The 20,576-nt window shown below is 36.2% G+C and overlaps 1 protein-coding gene across 4 annotated transcripts in view; it reads right to left on the reverse strand.

Annotated features, from left to right (window-relative positions):
- Positions 1-20,576, reverse strand: part of DCUN1D4 (defective in cullin neddylation 1 domain containing 4) — a 37,982-nt gene that overhangs the window by 1,684 nt on the left and 15,722 nt on the right. For 2 of the 4 annotated variants that reach the window (XM_064418178.1, XM_064418179.1), the window contains exons 4-9: positions 19,869-19,898; positions 18,472-18,586; positions 9,093-9,187; positions 6,715-6,785; positions 5,142-5,233; positions 4,191-4,299 (exon numbers count right to left, since the gene is read on the reverse strand). In XM_064418178.1, coding sequence (XP_064274248.1) covers positions 4,191-4,299; positions 5,142-5,233; positions 6,715-6,785; positions 9,093-9,187; positions 18,472-18,586; positions 19,869-19,898 — 512 coding nt within the window. The remainder of the gene's footprint in view (positions 1-4,190; positions 4,300-5,141; positions 5,234-6,714; positions 6,786-9,092; positions 9,188-18,471; positions 18,587-19,868; positions 19,899-20,576) is intronic. The other 2 variants (XM_064418180.1, XM_064418182.1) reach the window with 1 other exon arrangement.

The raw sequence follows: 20,576 nt of genomic DNA on the forward strand, positions 1-20,576 counted from the left end.
GTGTTTTTTAATAAAACACAACTTGCCAGTAAAATTTCCTTCCTTATAGGTAATGGCTTGTTATATGGAGATGCTGCTTTTTATAGATGTTCCCAATAAAAACATCACTGTTATGGCAGATGAGGCATAAGGTCATTTCTGACTTCAGACCTCTCTAGCAAGCAATGGCCACCACATTTCCAGCCATGCTGGCACTTATCCCCTGCACAGCCACACCTCTCAGAAGAGCAGTGCTGTCCCCACTTCCCATCCTATCATTACAACTACATGACTGCCAATAGACACTCAGTGCTGACACCTTCCCTACTCGAGAGTGAGCCAAGGGAGGATCTTTGTTCTGTTATTCTGATTACATGAAATTCAGATTAAATTATCAAATGAGCAGACAGAACACAGGACACACTAGCACACTGAGACTCCCCTCTGGACTGTCCAGTTTTAGATCAATGTAACAACAGTATATTTAAGCTTGAGGGGTGATTTTTTTTTGTTTCTGCTAAGTAAGAGCAGCAGCATCTGTACCCAGTAGGTTTGTTAATCAGTGGCAAATATTAAGTAACATAAATGCTGCACATCTCAAAGTAACATTCCATTTTGTTAAGTAGTTTATTCATCTACATTCATTATCATAAAAATATACCAATTTTGCTGAGAGATGAGATGTAAACCCCCACATTTTTATGCTTTGGTTTTGACACTGTGCTACAAATTCATAAGTTAATGAAATCACAAAAAATAAATTTCCATATCAGCCAACGTAGACCTTGTTCTGTGTATGCATTTATGACAGCAGACTGCAAAGCCTAAATTAAGAAAATACAAGGTATCACAGAGTCATGGAATGGATAAGGGACCACAGTGGGTCATCAGGTCCAGCCCCCCTGCTCAAGAGGGGTCACCCTAGAGCACACAGCACAGGATTGCACCCAAGTGGTTCTTGACTATCTCCTGAGAGAGAGACTCCACAATCTCTGTGTGGTCACCTGTACAGCAAAGCTCTCCCTCATATTCAGGTGCAACTTTCTGCTCACAGCCTCGTGTCCTATTGCTTGGCACCACTGAGAAAAGCCTAGGTCCATTCTCTGCCACCCTCCCTGCAGATACTGATAGACACTGGTAAGCTTCTATCTTTGAACCAACCTCACTGCCCTCCACCAGACTTCCTGCAGGATCTCCATGTCTCTCCTTCCCTGAGGAGCCCAGAGCTGGGCACAGCACTCCTGATGTGGCCTCACCAGGGCTGAGCAGAGGGGCAGGATCACCTTCCTCAACCTCCTGGCACTGTCCTTCCTAATGCACCCCAGGACACCACTGGCTTTCCTGGCCACCAGAGCACACTGCTGACTCAAGGACAGCCTGTTGTCCACCAGGACATATCCCACACAGGGATATTCTGGATGCAGGGACTGTCTAACAGATCACGACAGCTTGCAAGACAGCTAGCTGCCCATGACAAAGGGAATTGTGCCCTGTGTTTCACCTGCAAAATGCACTTGTATGTATTACAGGATATGCATCTTTATTTAAAAAAAACAAGCTCAAATCCTAACTGAATTGTCTTCTATCACATAGGAAGGAATTGACAGAGCAAGATCCCAGTTCTCAGTCAACAACTGAGAACTAGTCACAAGGTTACGTTCATTTCATACTAAACACTCCTCAGTTCTAAAATTGTATAGACAGAATTTAATGCAGATATGTTTTGAAAGTAAAGTGGGGAGACCACCAATTCTGAAAATATGAGAAATTGTTTTGTATTCTGGGCACTAAATCCAAGAGGGATTTAGAGAAATAAAGTAAATTCCATGATGAACAAAGCTTTTCAATTAGTAATAAAGATGAAAAAGAAACCTGCAAAGGCATTTTTGTATTAGTATGATACAAATCTTTCACTTATTTCCAACCTCAAAAAGTTCTAAAAACTAATCCTCCTTCCAAAGCCCATCTACACTTCTGTCACAAATACCTTTAAAACAGAAATAATGCTGCTGTCAGAATACATTTTATTTTACCTACTGTTCATACTCTGAATTCTTCCCACACACTCAAGTATTAATGAAATCGGGTTCCATTGCCTTTACTTTGGCCACACTGGTTTTTCATGCCTTATATTGTTACATTTCTACATTCTCCCTCTCAGACTACTGATCAGAACAAATTGTTCAGATAAGCCCTTTCTACCCACCTCCAAGTGCCTAATGGCACATCTGCCATGACAGATGATGCAATTGCATTCTTAGCATACATTCCAGACACTCACATTCCTTGGATACAGTTGAAGGACTTTATTTAACAAACTTTATTTTATCTGAGTATTTGTCTTACACCAATGACAGTCTTCATCACTTTTTTTTTTCCCTTAATATTTCACATTAAAGATCAATTTAAGCCATGCAATAGATGCATCTGTATGTTCTCAAACTTGGCAATAACAAGGGCAAACATGGACTGAGGAATGTTATTTGTGCTTAATATCAACATATGGTGTTATAAATTATTTCCTCAAATCTATGCTGATTTAAATCATGCATGCCACATGAAACCCTGATGACACATTTTTATTCACAAACTAACTTCAAATGCCAAATCAACAGACTCTTTAAAAGCATTTTCTCTTAAAACTTAGGAAGTTTAGACAAGTGGCTTTTTGCCATAGAGCACTCCCCTGAAAGAACTATCCTTAGGACAGAAAGTATACAATCTCCTGAATGTGAAACCATCAGCTTTTTTCTATCAATCATTTCAGTGATCCTGAAAAAAGTTATGCCCAGTTTAAGCTGACATCTGTAAATATACCTGCCTTTGTTCTTCTCTATTCTTAATGGATGCCATTCTCCTATAGACTTCGCCCACGTCTGCAGTATGGAAAGTTCAATAATCCTATTAGCCAAATATTCCCCAGTTTATACATCATTAACTTCAAGTTCTTTAATCTGCGAGGGCTTTCAGTCACAAATGAAGTCACAGCACCTGTGTCTCAAGGTTTAAATTTTTTTTGAGACCGCTGTTTGTCATACCAGTTTGGTACCTCTTGATACACCTTTGGTACACTACCCACCTTTGAAGTATCTGCACTTACTTTTCACAGGCCATCAGCTGGCACAGTTTGCTCTCTAGCCCAAATATTTCATCAGTATCTTGAACTTCTTAGGCAATGCGTTTGCATTTTACATTCAGCAAAACTAGCAGAATAAAGCTTCATGCAGCAAAGGAGGAATTAAGAGGTCGATATAGCTTTTCTTTTCCTCACATACTAACTAATCCCATGCATTTTTTTCTATTTAACTGCAAGTTTCCTGGTTTAAAAGTGAACTACCATAAATCTGAATGCTGAGATTCAGAAAGCACTGAAGTACTGAAAATCTGAGTTGCTAATGGGAGACTATCAGAACTGCTATCAGTTCAATTTATTCTTATTTGTTCTGATTTTCTCGTGCTACTTTTTTGGTGCAAGTATTCTTAGTACTTTTAGTTTTCTTGCACTGAAATCTGAGGTTGAGTTTTACCTTTTTATGTTAAATCTTCTGTACATCCCACCACATTAGCAAAATAGATGTCCAAATTCTATTTCAAAGTGTTATTTCAGAAAATAAAGTTCTCTTATTACTCCTTCCAAGTATGAATAATCTTATGTATATTGGTTCCATTACAGGTAAAGTCTCATCAAAGCATGTTTTATAGCAGGAAGACTAATATCAGAGTATTCCTTAATAAATACTGAAAACATCATTAAAGCGATTCCAACAATCTTCCTAATCAGAATTTATATCATATCCAGCTTTTATCAAGTTACCCATTTTTACCAGCTATTGAAATGTGTGAAGTGTCTTCCTGTTTTAAATAAGTTTATGTTCACAAAATTCAGAGTAAGAAAAACCACAGTAAATTATAAATTAAATTATAAATTATGGGGAACTCTGTGATAAAGCTCCAATATACAACAGAATGGGGCCTAAATCATTTCCCTGAAGTCATAAAATAGCTTGATGTCACTAAACCACTAAGCATTACACATCCTATATACTTTTCCAGTTTTGACATCTTGCATACACTGTTTTAGATCACAAATTGTTCCATTTGTTCAAAGCAATCTTGAGTGGTACCTTCAGAGAAACAAACTTAGACGTACACAGTCTTTCAATTATTATTTATGACAGTAAAGTTTGTCATTTCAAATGCACAGTACTTACCCGTGCAAAGTCAAAGGCATATCTATAAATAAGTTTAAAATTGGTAGGCTCATTTAATAAAGATCTCAAGTAATCCAGAGAATTTCTCAGTTTTTCTGTAGTATCACACCTACAAAACAAGCACCAAGTGAGTTTAGAGTCTGCATTCTTATTGAGATGTCTGATGTTCTCCCCATTAACCTGTTCAAAACACACCACTCTGTACAGACACATTTTTGAGTATGTCTGCATAAAATGCTTTATTAAACCCATAGTGTGAAACAAATTCAGATGAAGTAGCAAAGCCTTACGCTGGGACTCACTGGCTATGTGAAAAATGCACTCTCCCAAAGATAAAACTAAGAGCTTGTCCATGCATGGCAAACAAACATCAAATCAAAGCAGTGACAAATACTTCTGAAGTCTTGCTGAAACTACAGAAATTCCTACACAGTTTTAGTAATTCTCTTCTGTAAGTCAAAACAGTTCCTTCTTTCTCCAACACCCTTTGAAACATGACTATTCGTGACTATTTATTTGTTAATTTTGCCATACAATTAAGCTCTTAACTAGAGAAAAAAAACTCTTAGAAAGAACAGAGTTACAGAAAGGGTTTGTATTATTTAGTGTTTTAAATCACTCTAACAACATACCAATATCTAAAATGTATGTGCAATCCCACAACAAAGATTGTTGGTGTCCCTGGGGACAAAAAGAGCATCAAACCTCATGACATTTCTCTTTTATTGAGACTGCAGATCTTCTAATCCAACTCTATTTAAATGTGCAATATCAGGTTTCAAGTTGTCTCTAAGTGACCATATTATCATAAATCAGGCCAAAAATCTGTGACTTCTACTCCATGGCAGAGTTCTTTGCTTTAGGTGTTGTGAGTCAAAACACTGAAGTGTGTTTTTTTCTGAAAAGCTGTGTTTACTATAACAAACATATAAGAATTTTCAAGGCACTTACTGTAGTGATGTCATTCCTTTTAACCATTCTTGTAACGTAAAGTAACCCATGTTTTGTGCATCCAACTTCCATGCTAACACAAGCATAACTACCTGTTTTAAAGAGAAAAAAATTGAGACTGAGAATTTAACAAAAAGATCCATGTGCTTTATAAATAACCACTGTTTAGTAGCATACAAATGCTTTTACCTGTATAAGTGGAAAGTTCAGAACTTTGCTACACTATGTTAGAAGTTAAAAAACTCCCTAAGTGACAAACCTGTACACAATCCAAATGAAGAGAAGGTAGCAGTACAAATATATAGAGTGAACATCTACCCAAGTTATCAGTCATCTCACAAGCAATACAATGGGGAGAAGACGAGTTGGTGTAAAAACTGCAGAAAAGGTTTCCCAAAGTAACTACAAAATTTCAGTATCAGTTTAACAAGCTACACAAAATCAATTATTTGAAAGCTAATCATGATCCCACAATTCAAGCAGATAAGTAAATCTAGATGAACTAACATTAATACACATCAAAACACAGGCTGATATACTTCAGTTTTGCCCAAAGAGAAACAGGCTTTTTCACATCTCACATAGAAGACCAAAAGTACTAAAAAGTATCTAGATAATAATAATATTATGGTATTGCTTTATCTTATTTATCAACTTAAGAAACCACTTTTGACAAATATGTGAAAGAAAACCCTGCAGAATAACTGACCCTGCCAATCTGAAGAAAAAAAAAATCAAGTAATTTAAATTTGCAACTCAGCCATTAACTAGCTAAGGTTAGTACAACTCTATATAGCTTATAATGAGAAATCAGAATACCTGCTTATGCCTCCAAATGTCTGCATAAATCACAACATTTATTATTATCCTAAACTCTGAAATTAGCAAATTACATCTGATTTTCCAGTACATCTTTCAAAGCCACAATTCTAATTTACTTATATGAAGCTCCATGAATTCTGCAAATGACAGGACTTACAAATGCATTTAAAGAACAAAAATTAGGCAGTAGGAAAAAGCCTGTAAAATGCACAATTTTTTTTAGATTGTATTTATTTATATATATAACTATATACACCTCACATACAGAATAAGTATCTGTAAATGTATTTATATTCCTTATTTGTTTTTTGGAATGGTATAATGATAGTGCCACTACTCCCCATAATATTTGAAATCTCTTTCTGTCCTAAAAAACCCAAAGGAAACACTACTTGCTTGTTAGTTGATATATTAAATTTTGAATGTCGTCTCATTGTTTCAGAGAAGACAATCATCAGCTTTTTCTTTTTTAAGATCTCTCTTTTTCTGGAGAGTCTGAAGGTTGGTGGTCTTAAAGTGAAAGAAGGGGTGGCAATGAAGACAAATTGAGGTTTTACAGGTTGACAGTCTGGGATTTAAAGTAATGGCAAGTTGCTCCCAAATGTGTTTCAAAACCTCCCTGGTTTGTATTTCTTGAATTTTTTTAAGCTCTCAAGAATTTTTTAATTCTTGGTGGAAAAGCAAGAACTGTAAGACTAGCTCATGTACACCACAACAGATGAGGCATTTTTAAAATGGATTCCAAACTTACATTTTCTGGTTCAACTCCAATGTCTTCACAAAATTTCTCCATACCTTCTGGCCCTACAATGTCATCCGTGCCTGCAAACAAAATGTATTTTACTCATCTCTAAAAATTAAAATAGCCTGTCTGTTACAGTACAAAAGAAGTGCAATCACATAGTGCAACCTTACTTTCATACAGTTTGTTTGTTTTGGCATGAAATAAATATTTCCACACTTACTATCAGACTTGGATTCACTTAAATCTTATCTCACCTTTGAAAACAGAGAAACTGTAAAACAACTTTTCATCCCTGCCAATCTTTCTACTCATTTACTGAGATAACCTTGGAAGTGTAAATTAGTAAGATTTTTTTTCATAATACACTTAAGACTAACAGAACACCCACATAATATTACCCAGTTAAATGAGTGGACGATGGCTAGTGAAACTCATTCCCTGGCTGGAATCTCTACTTTATCACAAGATCAAATGATATAAAAACATGATGTACAGCTATACAGGATACAAGGCATTATCATTCCCAGAACCTCATTCCTCATTGTCTCATACACTATCTTTATAAAATGTTATCCTGCTTATTCATATTGCTACACCATGGTCACACATCATCTAACAGTAAATGCAACAGGAAGGAAATAATTAATTACAGTTATTTATTTGTCTACTTAACGGGAAAAAAAAAAAAGATTCAAAATACAAATGCAATTAAAATGCACCACTAATAAAACATGCTCTTAAATCAAGATATTTGTAACTTCTATAACACTCCTGAAAAAACTTTACAGACATTAAGAACTGTACTGTGCAATTATACACTTTAAGTATTTGAACTATTTTGTTAGAATTATTTGACTCATGTTTAAAAGGGCTCATTTGAAAAAATACATGCTGAAATGACTACTTTCCTCCAATATAAAGATCACATGTGCAAGAAAAACAGGATTTATAGAGGGAAGATCAATCTGTATTTTATTATTAGGTGATTTATTCTAGAAATAACAAGGTTTAATTATATCCTTTCCTATCTTCTCATAACAGCCTCTCAGTTCTCATAGCGTACACAACAGCCTTTAAGAAGACTCATTCTGTAATGCAAAAACACACCAAGGGAGGGAAAAAACCCCAAATGCTGTGTCAACTGTCTGCATACATAAAGAAGACTTTTGAAGCAAGAACACAAGAGATTATTCCTTGAAAATTCAATTTTTAGAATGTTACTCAATACTGTAAACAGAATCGTACTCTCTCCACTTTTCTGTGTTTTATCTTGGTGTGTGCATCCAGTGGAAACCCCAAAGTTCTTTCACAAACAGCCTTCCTTTCATCCTTTCTTTCCATGAAAGTCTTGACAAAAATGAGTCATGCCTGTTGCTAGAGTAAAAAAATAAATCAAGCTGGTCAGAAAGACAGACAATCTAACAGGTTAGATTTGGCTTGAATTTGTCTGAATCTCCTCTCACAGACTGCCACACACAAGTGAGATCTCTAAGTATTTAATTTCATTTATATAATTTTATTAGGAGAAAAAAATGTTTTATTACAGCAAATTAAGTCATTCTTCATTATGTTTAAAAAGTAGACAAAACAGAACAAGTTAGACATGTTATTCAAGACATCACCAGAAAACTGCAAGATTACACAAAATATCTATTTAATTTCTTTTTGGTCTTCACAGTCATGAGATCATTTTTCCCCCATATGCCAAATTTTTCCTTTCAGAAAACATTTGCAGGAAAACAAATACAACAACCAACTTCACTAATATAGGAACATCTTCTGTGACCACAGACCATAATTAACATTCCTAGAAGTAATGCCTGAAGAAAGTTCTCATACACAAAGGCAAGAATAAATAATACAGGCTACCTTCACTATACCTTGTGATGGAAAACTATTTGATAAAACTAGTATGGGATATTTGAATTCATTCACTTCTTTGTTTGAAACCCTAAGCACCAGATTCAGCAGCAACAAAACTAGTGTCACTACCTCCCTCACCCTTTGGGTTCTTTTAATTAAAGACACACCACTTCTGAGGCTACTTCTGTACTATGCAGCACTAACATGACAGATGACAGAGGGGTAACAACATTTTCAACAGAGAAGTACAGCTTTAACTGTAGGTTTGAATAGTAACATATACATGTTCCAAAACATTTCAAATTACACACCTTCTGTATTCTTTTTATAGGATACAGACAAAGACAAAACTGAACCTTGGACTCTTCAACCTCACATCACACAGGATAAAGGAAAGTTTTTCTAAGACTTTTACAAGAAAATCTTTTCTGTTCCATCTTTTGAAAGCTCAGTTAATGCAATTTTCATATTCCAATATAAATTTAATTGTTATTGGTAGGAAATTTGCATTTCACACTTACCTGCATATTCATAGAACCATTCTAAGCATCTCTTACTTGAAAAGACTTCTTCTTCCTCTGCTTTTATTCTAGTTGAATCGTATTTTCTATACATACTTAGAAAAAAGAAAGAGAAACAAGTAATTAATTAATCAATATTTTTTAAAAGCAATCTTTTAGTCAACAGCCACTTTTAGGAGAAACATTATTCCTTTCAGTTTACTCAACATTCTGTCCTCATATCCAGTCATTTGGAACACTGCTTAAGAATCAATGACACTAAATACTTGGTTTGCTCACTCGGTCACACTTCCAGCAATTCATAATCATTACCCATGTAGATGACCTGCCCCTAAAATGAATATAGCCTAGTTCAAATTCAACCCCAAACTGTTCAGTAAAAGTTCACAGTAAGCCTTGCCTTACACCACCAGTTACCACAGTCAACTGATGGGCTGCAATCCAGCTGTGGATCTATGGCCAGAGTAATTCCATGTCCCAGTCAACAAAGGTCCTACCTCTAAGTGCACTTTGAATTATTAACTAAAAAAATCTGCAAACACTCTTTTTGCTGCCTCGAAAAGATTCTGCAAAAGGCATAAAGGCCAAAAGAGACAAGACCTACACTTATATTATTCTAAAGCCAGTAAGTTCATAAGGCAAAAGAATCACAGGAAAAAAAGGCTGAAAATCCTCATGGACAATACCTCAAGGAATGTCATTCATCAGGGAACAGAGAACCATCTGAAAAGCTGGCCCCTTCCCCCAGAGACTACCAGCAGAGTAATGCTCTTCTCCTTCAACAAGAAGTGTAAGGAATTTTAACAACACTAAGGAAACAAATCTAGTATCTGAAACACCTAAAACACAGAAAACATGACACAATGTGAAGGGTCCCTCCCCCAGTTAGAGCTTCTGAATCAGGCACAATATTATTTGTGCCTGCTAGAGTAAAAGGACTCAGCAGTCCAAGTAGTTATCCACTGCTGCATATGCATTCTCTGATCCATTTCCACTACTCTTCAGAGCTTGGGCTCATAAAGCTGAAAAGAGCAACAAACAAATGGTTTAGTCTAGAGGAGATAGCCAAGAACAGCTCTGTGAGTGCTCCAAGCATGCAGAGTTTCCTCTCGCAATGTCAAATCCTGACGGGGGAAGACAATGAAGTGGCTAACTGGTTCAAGGAGAATTTTGAAACCATTTGGATCTGATTTCATCACTGTTTCGTCCTTCTAGAAAGACGTGTAAAAGACACCGAGATTTATGAGCTTAGAAGACACTGATCCCACTATCCTCCACCTAGCTCAGCTATCAGCTCTGAGGAAGAGTAGCTAGCAGTAACAGCACACAGATCATTCTGACAGGAATTCAAAGAAATATTTCGTGTTTACTGTCATGGTTCCTTTAAAGCAGCTAACCTTTAGAAAAGTAATACTAGTCAGAACAAAATGATAAATTGCTAATTGGAAGACAAATACAAATGAGGCTCTTAAGAAATTTCTTATGAAAAATTGACACTGTACTGAAACACACTGATCTACAACAAACTGGAACACTGCATAGAAATGTCAGCCATATGTGTTCCAAACACATATTCATATACTCACAATTTTAAGTTTGGGGTTTTTCATTTTGAAAACACTTTTCCTATTTGAATTATCTGTTTTGCATAAGCTTTACTGAAGCTGCAAAGGAAAAGGCTGACAGCATCGCTCAGTGAGAGCTAATCCAGAAGGTATAAGTCTGAGGTGGAATAATTTTTTTTAAATAGGTCTGATAACATTTTCATATTTGCAAAATGAACTGTGATTATGAAAGACCTAGCCTATAATTTTTAGGCTACTCTGAATTCAGAGCAATCAAGACAAAGAAAGGAGGCATTCTGCCACTTTGGCAAAAGTCTTAATTATTCAGTATCCCCTCCTTTGTCACAAACAAACGTGACAAACACCAAGTAGAATACCAAGTTGGAAACTGTAGCAGGAGCTAGTCAACATCTTTATTCTATTCTCTTTATTCAAGAGGTCTGTAAGAGTACTGCTGGGATTGAGGACATGGCAAAGCTAACAAGGTTCACAAAAAAAGGTATTTATCACAAGACTCAATGCCTTTTCTTACAAGGGGATGATAACCAATTGTCTTGCCCTGCCTGTTCATGTAAATCATCAGCCTGTTAAGCTGCCAGAATGCAAACAGTGCATTTAAGGAGGAACTCTCAAGAAACAGACTTACTGACAGAGTTGTAAGTCATTCAGATATTTTAGAAAAAAAAGTTTCCTGCATCTACAAATAGCAGAGCTAAATACTGCACCTGAAACAAGACATTGGTGCCAGCAGTATGTATAATAGAAAAGGTGAGCAAGAACAGAAGAAAATAGCCCTTTTTATACATTCTCTGCATCTGCACATAGCAGAAGCATTTTGGACAACTGATATGAGATTGAAAGTCATTTGTTAAGGGCTAAGGTCACAGTTCAGGAACTGCAGGAAATAGCAATAATAATAAATTCAGTCCATGTGCCCAACATACGGCCAAGTAACTCCAATGAAAATGTTCTTCCCTCAACCTTATGATTGTTCCAAAAGCTCTCTACCTGACCACTGGAGTTTGATTTTTGAGAAACCAGAACTGATTACAGATATTCCAGCTTGTGCCAGTTCACAAGTTCAGAAAATAAAGTCAAAAGGGATATAATCTTGAAATATCCCACTCTCTGCTATAAGCTAATTAGTCAAGACATGCATTAACAGTGCAGATGACACTGTATCATGTTTATAATGAAAACAGACTATGCACTGCCAGAATTAGAGATCTCATGTATAAAGACAAACCCTGTTCTTTCCCTGCTTACTCCAAACATTAAATGCATTTCTCAACCCAGCCTAGCCAAGTCAACTATTTCTACTAGCAAGAGACTCCTAATTTCTGCAGTCCCTAGTGAACCAAGATGAGTGGGAGATGCAAACAAGTAAGTAGACAAGTACCTGAGATTGCTCAGCCTAGGACAACTTGGTTCAATCTAGTGGTACAGAGTAAAGGTGTTTTCAAGGACTAAATCCACTGAATTATTATTAATATGGATTTGATTATCTCAAGAACCATATTTACAGAGGAGAAAAACACAAACTTCCAGACACATCTGGCATCCATTTTATGTCTTGCAGTATTCCTCATCTCTGTGGAATTTCTCAGTATATACTGAAAGATGATGTGCCTTGTCTTCGTTCTAATGACAGTATCTCTTGCTATGAAGAAAAATACACTGCCAGAGTGCACTGGGTAGATATCTGAATATTTTGGGAATATCAAACATCTAATGAACAGATCTCACAAACAGCAAGTCCTCAACGGCTCACAGCTTCATCAAGATGACCAGCACCAGTACTTGCAAACAGATGCACAACCATTATGCCAACCAAGTTCTGCTTTGTAATTTGCTTCTATATTCATGGTCTGGAAAAGGAAACTGCCAGTCACAGAAAAATGCCAGGAAAGTGTCAGTCACACACCAGATATGAAACAACACACTGCTCACACAAAGAGGGTGGTGGAGGGTGAGAGGGGGCAAGGCACAGGGGGAAAGTAAAAGACTCAAAAAGATACCTTCCATAAAGGAAGAGCAAATGAATATACCTGGCACCTTTGGAACTAGAATTTGCACACTGTCAAAGAATGCTGGCACCAAAACAGGACTGCTAAAGGGCATCTTCTCCATCATCAGTTAGAAAGGTGCATGCACAGTTTTATCCCAGAGTGTCTGCTACACCCAGCACTACCAGACAATACCAAACTTAGAACCTTTGCTTTTAGAATTACCCTTCCACTTCTGACTCCTTACGTGATATCCATCAGGAACCGCAAGAAAAAAAAAGTTATTACCTACAGGCATAAAATTATGTATTTTACTCTCAGATGAGACACACATATAGGTACAATAACTCAGAAAAATCTTCACTTGAAATGTAGCTTTTTTTTTCTTTTTAGTTTAGTATGACACTGTGTCAGCTCAATGATAGCAACATGCAAGTAATTTCTAACAGGTTATTCTTTTTTATTATCTCTTTCTAACAGTAATTTTGTCAGCTAGAAAGAAGAAAGAATGTGGGACAGGGCAGGGCAAAAACAACGTGAGATAACCTGTCTAAATTTTGTAAAAGTGATTTCAGTTACGTAACCACATCAAAATGTAATCATTTTCTCAGAGATGCTTGCAGCTCCAGCGTGACCTAATAGCTGACTCATAATACCCATGTTCAAACTTATATATGAAATACTCATGTGAGCTAGGGAATTGTAATATATCAGCAAAAAAGGTAAGACAATGTAGTTTATAACTGGAAGTGCCATAGGCAAGCATCAAAAAAAAACCAAAAAAACCCACAAACAAACAAACAAAAAACCCCACAAAACAAAAAATTAACCAAAAAAAACCACAACAAAACAAAAAACCACCCCCTGAGTGTCTAGGCATTTCACGCTTTGTGGGAACTTTAAACACATGGTCCACACCTTCTCCAAATTATTTTCTTCGCTTCCTAACTGATTTGGTAGGAAAAGAAAAGCATGAAAACTCCATCCAGCTATAATGGGGTGACTAGTCATGTGACTGTAAAAGTTGATAGTTGCTGCCAGCAAAAAGAACAAGGTAAGGGCAATTCTCTTCAACTCAGTGCAGTCTGCAAAGCTGGGTTATCTGCTGCTCTGAGCAGGTTTCACCTGTACTGGAGTTGGTTAAAGCTCCAGCCACAGCCCCTCCCACTGCACCAACTCTGGGCACTGTAGCTCCAAAATACTCAAACCAAGATCAGTGAAAACATGGAGCTTAGGTCACACAGAACATTCTCTTCCTGGTAGAAGCTGGTAATAATCCATTGAGGAGTAAAAATAAAAAGGAAAGGGGAAAAAAACTTTGCTTTATTATGGTAAGTCAAAAGCCTCTCATGGAGATCTACAGCCTGGTTATTTCAGATGGTCAGTGTTTACTGAATGAAGACATCAAGAAATTCACCAACAGAAGCTTTGTTTCTAAGCAAAAATAACTTAGCCAAAATCTTTACCGATTTTTGTTTGAGTTTTGAACTAAGTAACTAATTGCTTCCAGATTAGGTTTTTTTCCAAAACATGCCCATTTTTGATTGAAGATGCCCTACACTACTTCCATTAATACTAATTAATTTAAAATTTTGGCTGAGAATTTTCATCAATGCAGCACATGGAAGTATTTGAATAAAGTCTTATCTATTCACTCACAATTATGATTCTATCATAATTGTGAGTGAATAGATAAGATTATTCTATCATAATTGTGAGTTTCATTAAAACTATTGCTAGAAATAGTAGAAAGAAGGGAGATGTTTTGCAATTTGCAAGACATGACAAAAATATGACTAACCTGACTTTCAAGTTTTATGAATGAATATACCTTATGTCTTCTCGTTTAAATACTTACAATCATTCCTAAATTGTTAAATGTTTGGAACTTTATGAGGCTTACTTAATGAGCAGTATGTGTAACAGCACACATGCTGACATGTCCAGTTTAACTGAGGTGTGCTGAAAAGCTATAGTAAAAGGAAAAATTATACTTGTGTGTACCTGAAAACCCCTACTACAAGGAAAAGATCCACACACCTATGACAGCTGGGAACACAGGTGATCAGCAAACCAGTTAGTAAACAACAGCAGAACAAAAACCAAACCAACTCTCAACACTAAAAGTTTTGAAAACTTTGGAAGTTAGTACATCTTATATTAATGACACTGTGTTTTCAAAAACTGCATTTTTCCACTACAGAGTATGGAGTCTAGTGTTCAATACAGAAAACCTACTTTTCATGTTAGTAGGCCCTTTTGTGGTTCCTAAACACATAAGGGTAAATTCATTGAAAACATTTATCTAATTGTTTGAAAACAAATTTCAGGGAAGTAAATAAATATTCATAGTATTCATCCTCCTAAAGTGACAATACCCATTACTGCAAGGCTTTTGCCCTCAGTGTGATTATAGAATAAGGAGCAGAATTACCTTTTAAATGAGACTGTCAAAACATATGACATTATATTAAACAGCTAATTTTTCCCTATTTTGCTAGATATTTTGTAACAGATAAGCAGCATAAAACAATTACCCAGTGAGGACTATCATTTTACCTAGCAAGTATCTTTACATGAATCTTGCTTTACCTTTCTGAAGATGTTTAACATAGCAATGGAAGACCAATGCACAGAAAATGTAATTTTAACTCCAATTTGAGAATATTATACTTAAAGCTGTCACAGTATAGAGTAAAGTCAAGACTGTGGTACTGACATGAAAATACAGACTGAGTTTTCAAGTTATTATGTTCAGGTTAGCACATGCTCAACTATTTACTTCCAACAGCTATTCTTTAAGGCAAGGTAACTCTTACTGTTATCTATAAACACTGAGTTCTTTTTATTATATATCATCTGGTATAAAAATTCCCTCCCACTGAAACACTGATTCATGCATGGCTCATGGTGATGCTATGAACACCAATTAAGATAATTCAAGTTCTTATTATGTAAGGGTAGAATAATGAACACACTTGGAGTCTTCTATACTCAGTTTATGCACTAGATCAGTATTTCCAAATAATTTCACAACTAGATTTGTTCCTATAAATGTTTTTCCTCAATGGCCTGTGTATTCCACTAGTGCTTCTGAGATGAGGCTGTATTCCTACCAGTCTGAAATTAAGGGTGTAACACACGTTTAAGTTTATGACTTTAAGAGTCTTAAGAAACTATCTTCTCTTTCAGCATAGAGACCTGCTGAAACAAACTTTATGGAAGAAGGCACATCTAAAAATATTCGTATCTGATTTGAAGAGATTATAGGAATGAATAAAAAATAGTGAAGACTGAAAATATCACCAAACAAAACACTCCATTACAGATTTAAAAAACCCACATTTTTCTGATGGACAAACCAGAAAAAAATCATCAGCCTTCAGTCTCAGCTGCAGTAACACATTAATGATGACATCTCTTGAAAATCTTTGGACTACTACCCAATATTTTCACACTGAGAACAAACAGGAAACTTTGAATTACTAAATTTGTTAACATTGACCCTATAAGTATGCCACTGTAGCTGGGAAACACAAAAATTTATGTCATTCCATTAAATATTTGAAGTGACAAGTCACTCCTGTTAGAAAGTAGAGGCTCTTCTGGAGAGGACTGTGCAGCTCTCAGACACTGACTGCCTTTCTTCATTTAATACAGAATCCACACAGACTAATGTCCCATGCAGGCTTATCCTGACTTACTAGAATGCAGCTTCTAGGAAGTCTGTCTCTAAAACAGAAGCTCAGCACGGGGCCTAGGAGCCCCTTATTCTAGAAACTGGTATTCCACTATACTGTTTTTACTGTATATAGCATTCTCTGCACATAATGTAAGCAGAACTGGCTTTGCCAGCTAGGTATGCTACAGCACACTGCTGTAGAGTTTCCTGATTTCAGACCAAATTCTGCTCAACTGAGATGCCTGATCCAAAAACTAAACTTGAGGTATGAACTCCACCTGACAAAACAAGCATGGAAGTAGGAAACTGCTTTTTGACTAACCTTTTCACAGAAGATTACAGAGGTAAAAATCCTTCCTTGAAAGAAAATACAGCTTCAAGACCAGGCTGAATGTGCAGCAAATAATTTCATATTGCCAGTCATGCTGAAATAAAAAACTGTTTTCTTGGAGACCAAAACAAAAGAAACCCTCTGGGATGCAGAGAAAGCTCAAAAACCTTTACAGGAAGTCAGATAAAACCTGGAACCACATCAGAGGATATTACCCCATGGCTCATGACTAGCAGATCTGGTTTCTCCTCCAATTCTAAAAGCAGGCTGAGATCTTCCTTTTAATAAAGACTTACATGGCAGTAAAATGAAGAATAGATCCATCAGTTATAAACTGAGAGACAGACATTAAAAAATTCCTTCAAATTACATTAGCAACAAGCCCTTAAAAACCATTAACTATCTAGTATTCAGAGAGCAAAAAATCAGGTTTTTATAATTTTCTTATGTAATTACACAAATCAGTATTTCTTACTTACAGGCAAGCTTACTTTTTAAGGGGCTGTTTTCTATCATCAGTGTCTTGTCTATAGTAGGTAGAGTTCAGTTTTATGAACCTCTCTATATTTTAGGAAGGGTCTTGTATTGCTTCCACATTGTATGTCTATCTTTGAATAAACTGTAATGCCCTCTATCAACTATTTAGCTTTTATATTTCATTATTTGTGAAAAGCAACAAAAATATTAAAAACATTAACTGCTTTTTTGTTCTACTTAGTGTTACAAAGCAATGAAAGAAAGAGTTGAAATCTCTTTCTTCTGCATCAACAGATCATTTAATAAATTCCAGTGCAGTTACAGTTGTGCAACCCTATTAAACACAATGGAGTTATAGGGGCATGACCAGAGGCTTAATTTGGCTACCAGTATTTTTCTTACTCATGCTAGAGTATAAAAAGGAGAGAACCCAGCCTGATTTCAGGCTGACAGTTTGGAGAAAAACGCCTCTTTTAACTTCCCTAAAGGTACTTGCTATGGAAGCATGAGTTTTCTGAGACATAAGCAACACATAATAGAGCTCAAATTCTACTGATTGATGCAGTGCCAAGCAAACTTTCTAGTTGTATAAGCCACTTTTCAACATCAGAACAGTCCTGCATCTATCATGCAGGAGTGTGCTTAGTCCACAAAAACAGTGATTCTTGCACATGGAGAGCACATTCAATAGTTTCTGAATGACTCAACATACTACACATACTGAAAATCCAACACTTGCAGAGGTCTCAGCTATCCAATACCTCATGCCAAAAGAATACACTGTTCATGCACTCTCTTGAACCTATTTGGCTTCTGCTGTCCAGTGAGAAGCCCCTCAATAGCTGCTGAACCTCTGGCTCTCACCTTACCTGGGCAATGTCCCCTTATATGTTCAGTGTCAAACCACAACATAACAGGGAAAGACTAGCAGGATTTTAAGAGCTGAGTGGACTATAACTATATTCACTTTTTTGACAGGCTAGAGATTGATAACAGCCAATCCAGACCTTATGCATGTATATGAGAAAATAGTACTGTGTCTTAGAGGCTGTTTTTGAACAAACAAGTACACATTTTGACAGTTGACAACTAGAGCAAGAAGTTCCCTACATGCTTCTTGTATGTCTAGAGAAAGGTAAGATGCAAACTGAACCTACATATATTTATCAATATCCCACAGTTCAATCACCAGCTATGGTTCCACATTGAGAAACCAAGTAAATTTCAATATTATTTCCATTAGTATTTAAACACATGATAGATCAGCTATTCAACTTTAGATATTCCATCAGTCTTAGCTCATGGTAAGATGACATACCCATCATGTCTACTTTTCTTAGCAGATAAATCATCTCCTGCTGCAGGTCTCCTCTTTTTCCTTGGAGGCATCACTTTACTAAAGCAGTCTGATGAACTGCAAGACCGAAGACTTCCTACAGAGGGAATTAAAAACACCAGCACAAAGAAATGAAACTGTTGCAGACCAGTTAAACTGTGTCCACTAATAGGCACATTACAAAGGGAAGGGAAGGAAGTTAGGGGATTTAAAAATTAAAAAATAAATGGTCTCCTTTCAATACCATAATCCTTCTCACTTTTACATGATATTCTAGGACCGCATTTCCAGTAAGGTCAAAAGTACTATACCAAAATGTACACTAGCACTAGCATTACTTCAGTCTAACAGCAGGCAAGAACTGACACTATCCTGAAGAAGTATTTAGGTCCTCAAAAAGTCATTCTTATTTTTAGTCTTTTATTCAAATCACAAGTTCTAAGAGCGGATCATTGCTTTTTGAAATACAGATGTGAGTGAACACCTATCTCTAGAAAACAGAACCCTTTCTTTTCAAGCCACAAGTTTTTTGTGATAGAGAGAAAGAGGTAGGAAAGGTTTTGTTTGTTCTTTGGTGAGAGCTCTTTTTCCAGTTTTTTTTGGGAGGTTTTTTGTTTTGTTGGGATGGGAAGAGACATTCAGCAACCATCAAGGAAAAAAAAAGTGGCTGGCTGGATTATTTGGACTGAACAGTTCTCAAAAAATTAGGGCCCCCAATCAGGAAATAGCCAATTCAAGACATTGATGCCAATCAGGTGGCAGCCTTTCCATCCCCTTCTCTCAGCTACATGCTCCTATGTCTCTGGTAACTCTTCTGTGTGCCAATCCAGCTCACCAAACCTGTAGATAATTAACCAAGGAAAAAAAGAATAACTTTCTGTACATTAGCACAAGAAAGAGCACAGGACCAGCCCTTTTGACCACAGTAAGTCATTAAATTGCTTTAGCTGTCTCATGAAAACAGTAGGCTAACACTCCAGGCATAATTTTGTCCTACTTTCATATGCTGAAGACCACACTGATACCTGAGAAAGGTGTGTGTAAGAGCAGCTCAAAGAGCTATCACAGCTCTAAGTGCTACACAGAGAATTTGAAAAGAAAAGGAAGAGAGAAGTGAGGTATAAAAATCCAGACATAAAGCGATGCCAAAGAAATTTGCAAGAAAACATTAAGAAATCCAGCATTCCTAAGCAATCTTCTCTTTGCTACAACAGCACCCAAGTATAGCTATGCTCAATTAAGATGCCCACAAAATCTTTTATCTCACATCACAGCACAGAAGCAAGCAATAAAACTTTGACTGCTTTTTGACACCAAGGGAACAGACTGAAATCAGAGGCCCAATTCCCAACAAATACTGACAGCAATCTTTTGCTTACCTATTCTTCGAATCTTTGAAAGGCTCTCTCCTGTTATAGGAGAAACACAAGTAAGGAACCTTAGAGCCTCACAGGCTTTGCTACACGTACATTATTTCAAACATGCACGGAAATGCTAACCCATAAGAAAGTACAAATTTCTCTAGTATCATGTTCATATTTCTCTAGTCTCATATAAGATGTTCGACCCAATTTTTACACCAAGATGATCTAATCTGGTTTCAACTAAAAAAGCTTTTACACTAAGTATGCCTTCTTTGGTCTTATCTTTATATTAATTTCTATCTATTAAGAAGAAAATTAATCTCTCTAGTTCAAGAAATACTCTCCAATTCAAAAACTTCTTCCTACATATATATATTTTTTTTAACCCTATAACTCCCTCCTCATTATTGTCCCAGGAGAGTACAGCCATACACTGTCTTTTTGAAAGAGAATTAAGAGCATTGACAATTCAAATTACAATTTAAATAATCATCAAAAAACATTCAAGTATTATGCTCTATAAACTATTACCACCAAAAAAAAATTATAATGGCTGTGTCATAAGAACATACTTCTAGAAGCACTGTCTAGAATGCATTACAAAAGGAAATTAGTGACAATAGCATTTATTTTCTTCTCAACAATATCAGCTATATCTTAAACAGAGACCATAAAAAACTCAGAGTACACCCAAGGCATTTTGCAAACTAAACTAACTAAGGA

The sequence above is a fragment of the Passer domesticus genome, chromosome 4, assembly GCF_036417665.1.
Source record: "Passer domesticus isolate bPasDom1 chromosome 4, bPasDom1.hap1, whole genome shotgun sequence".
Lineage (NCBI taxonomy): Eukaryota > Metazoa > Chordata > Aves > Passeriformes > Passeridae > Passer > Passer domesticus.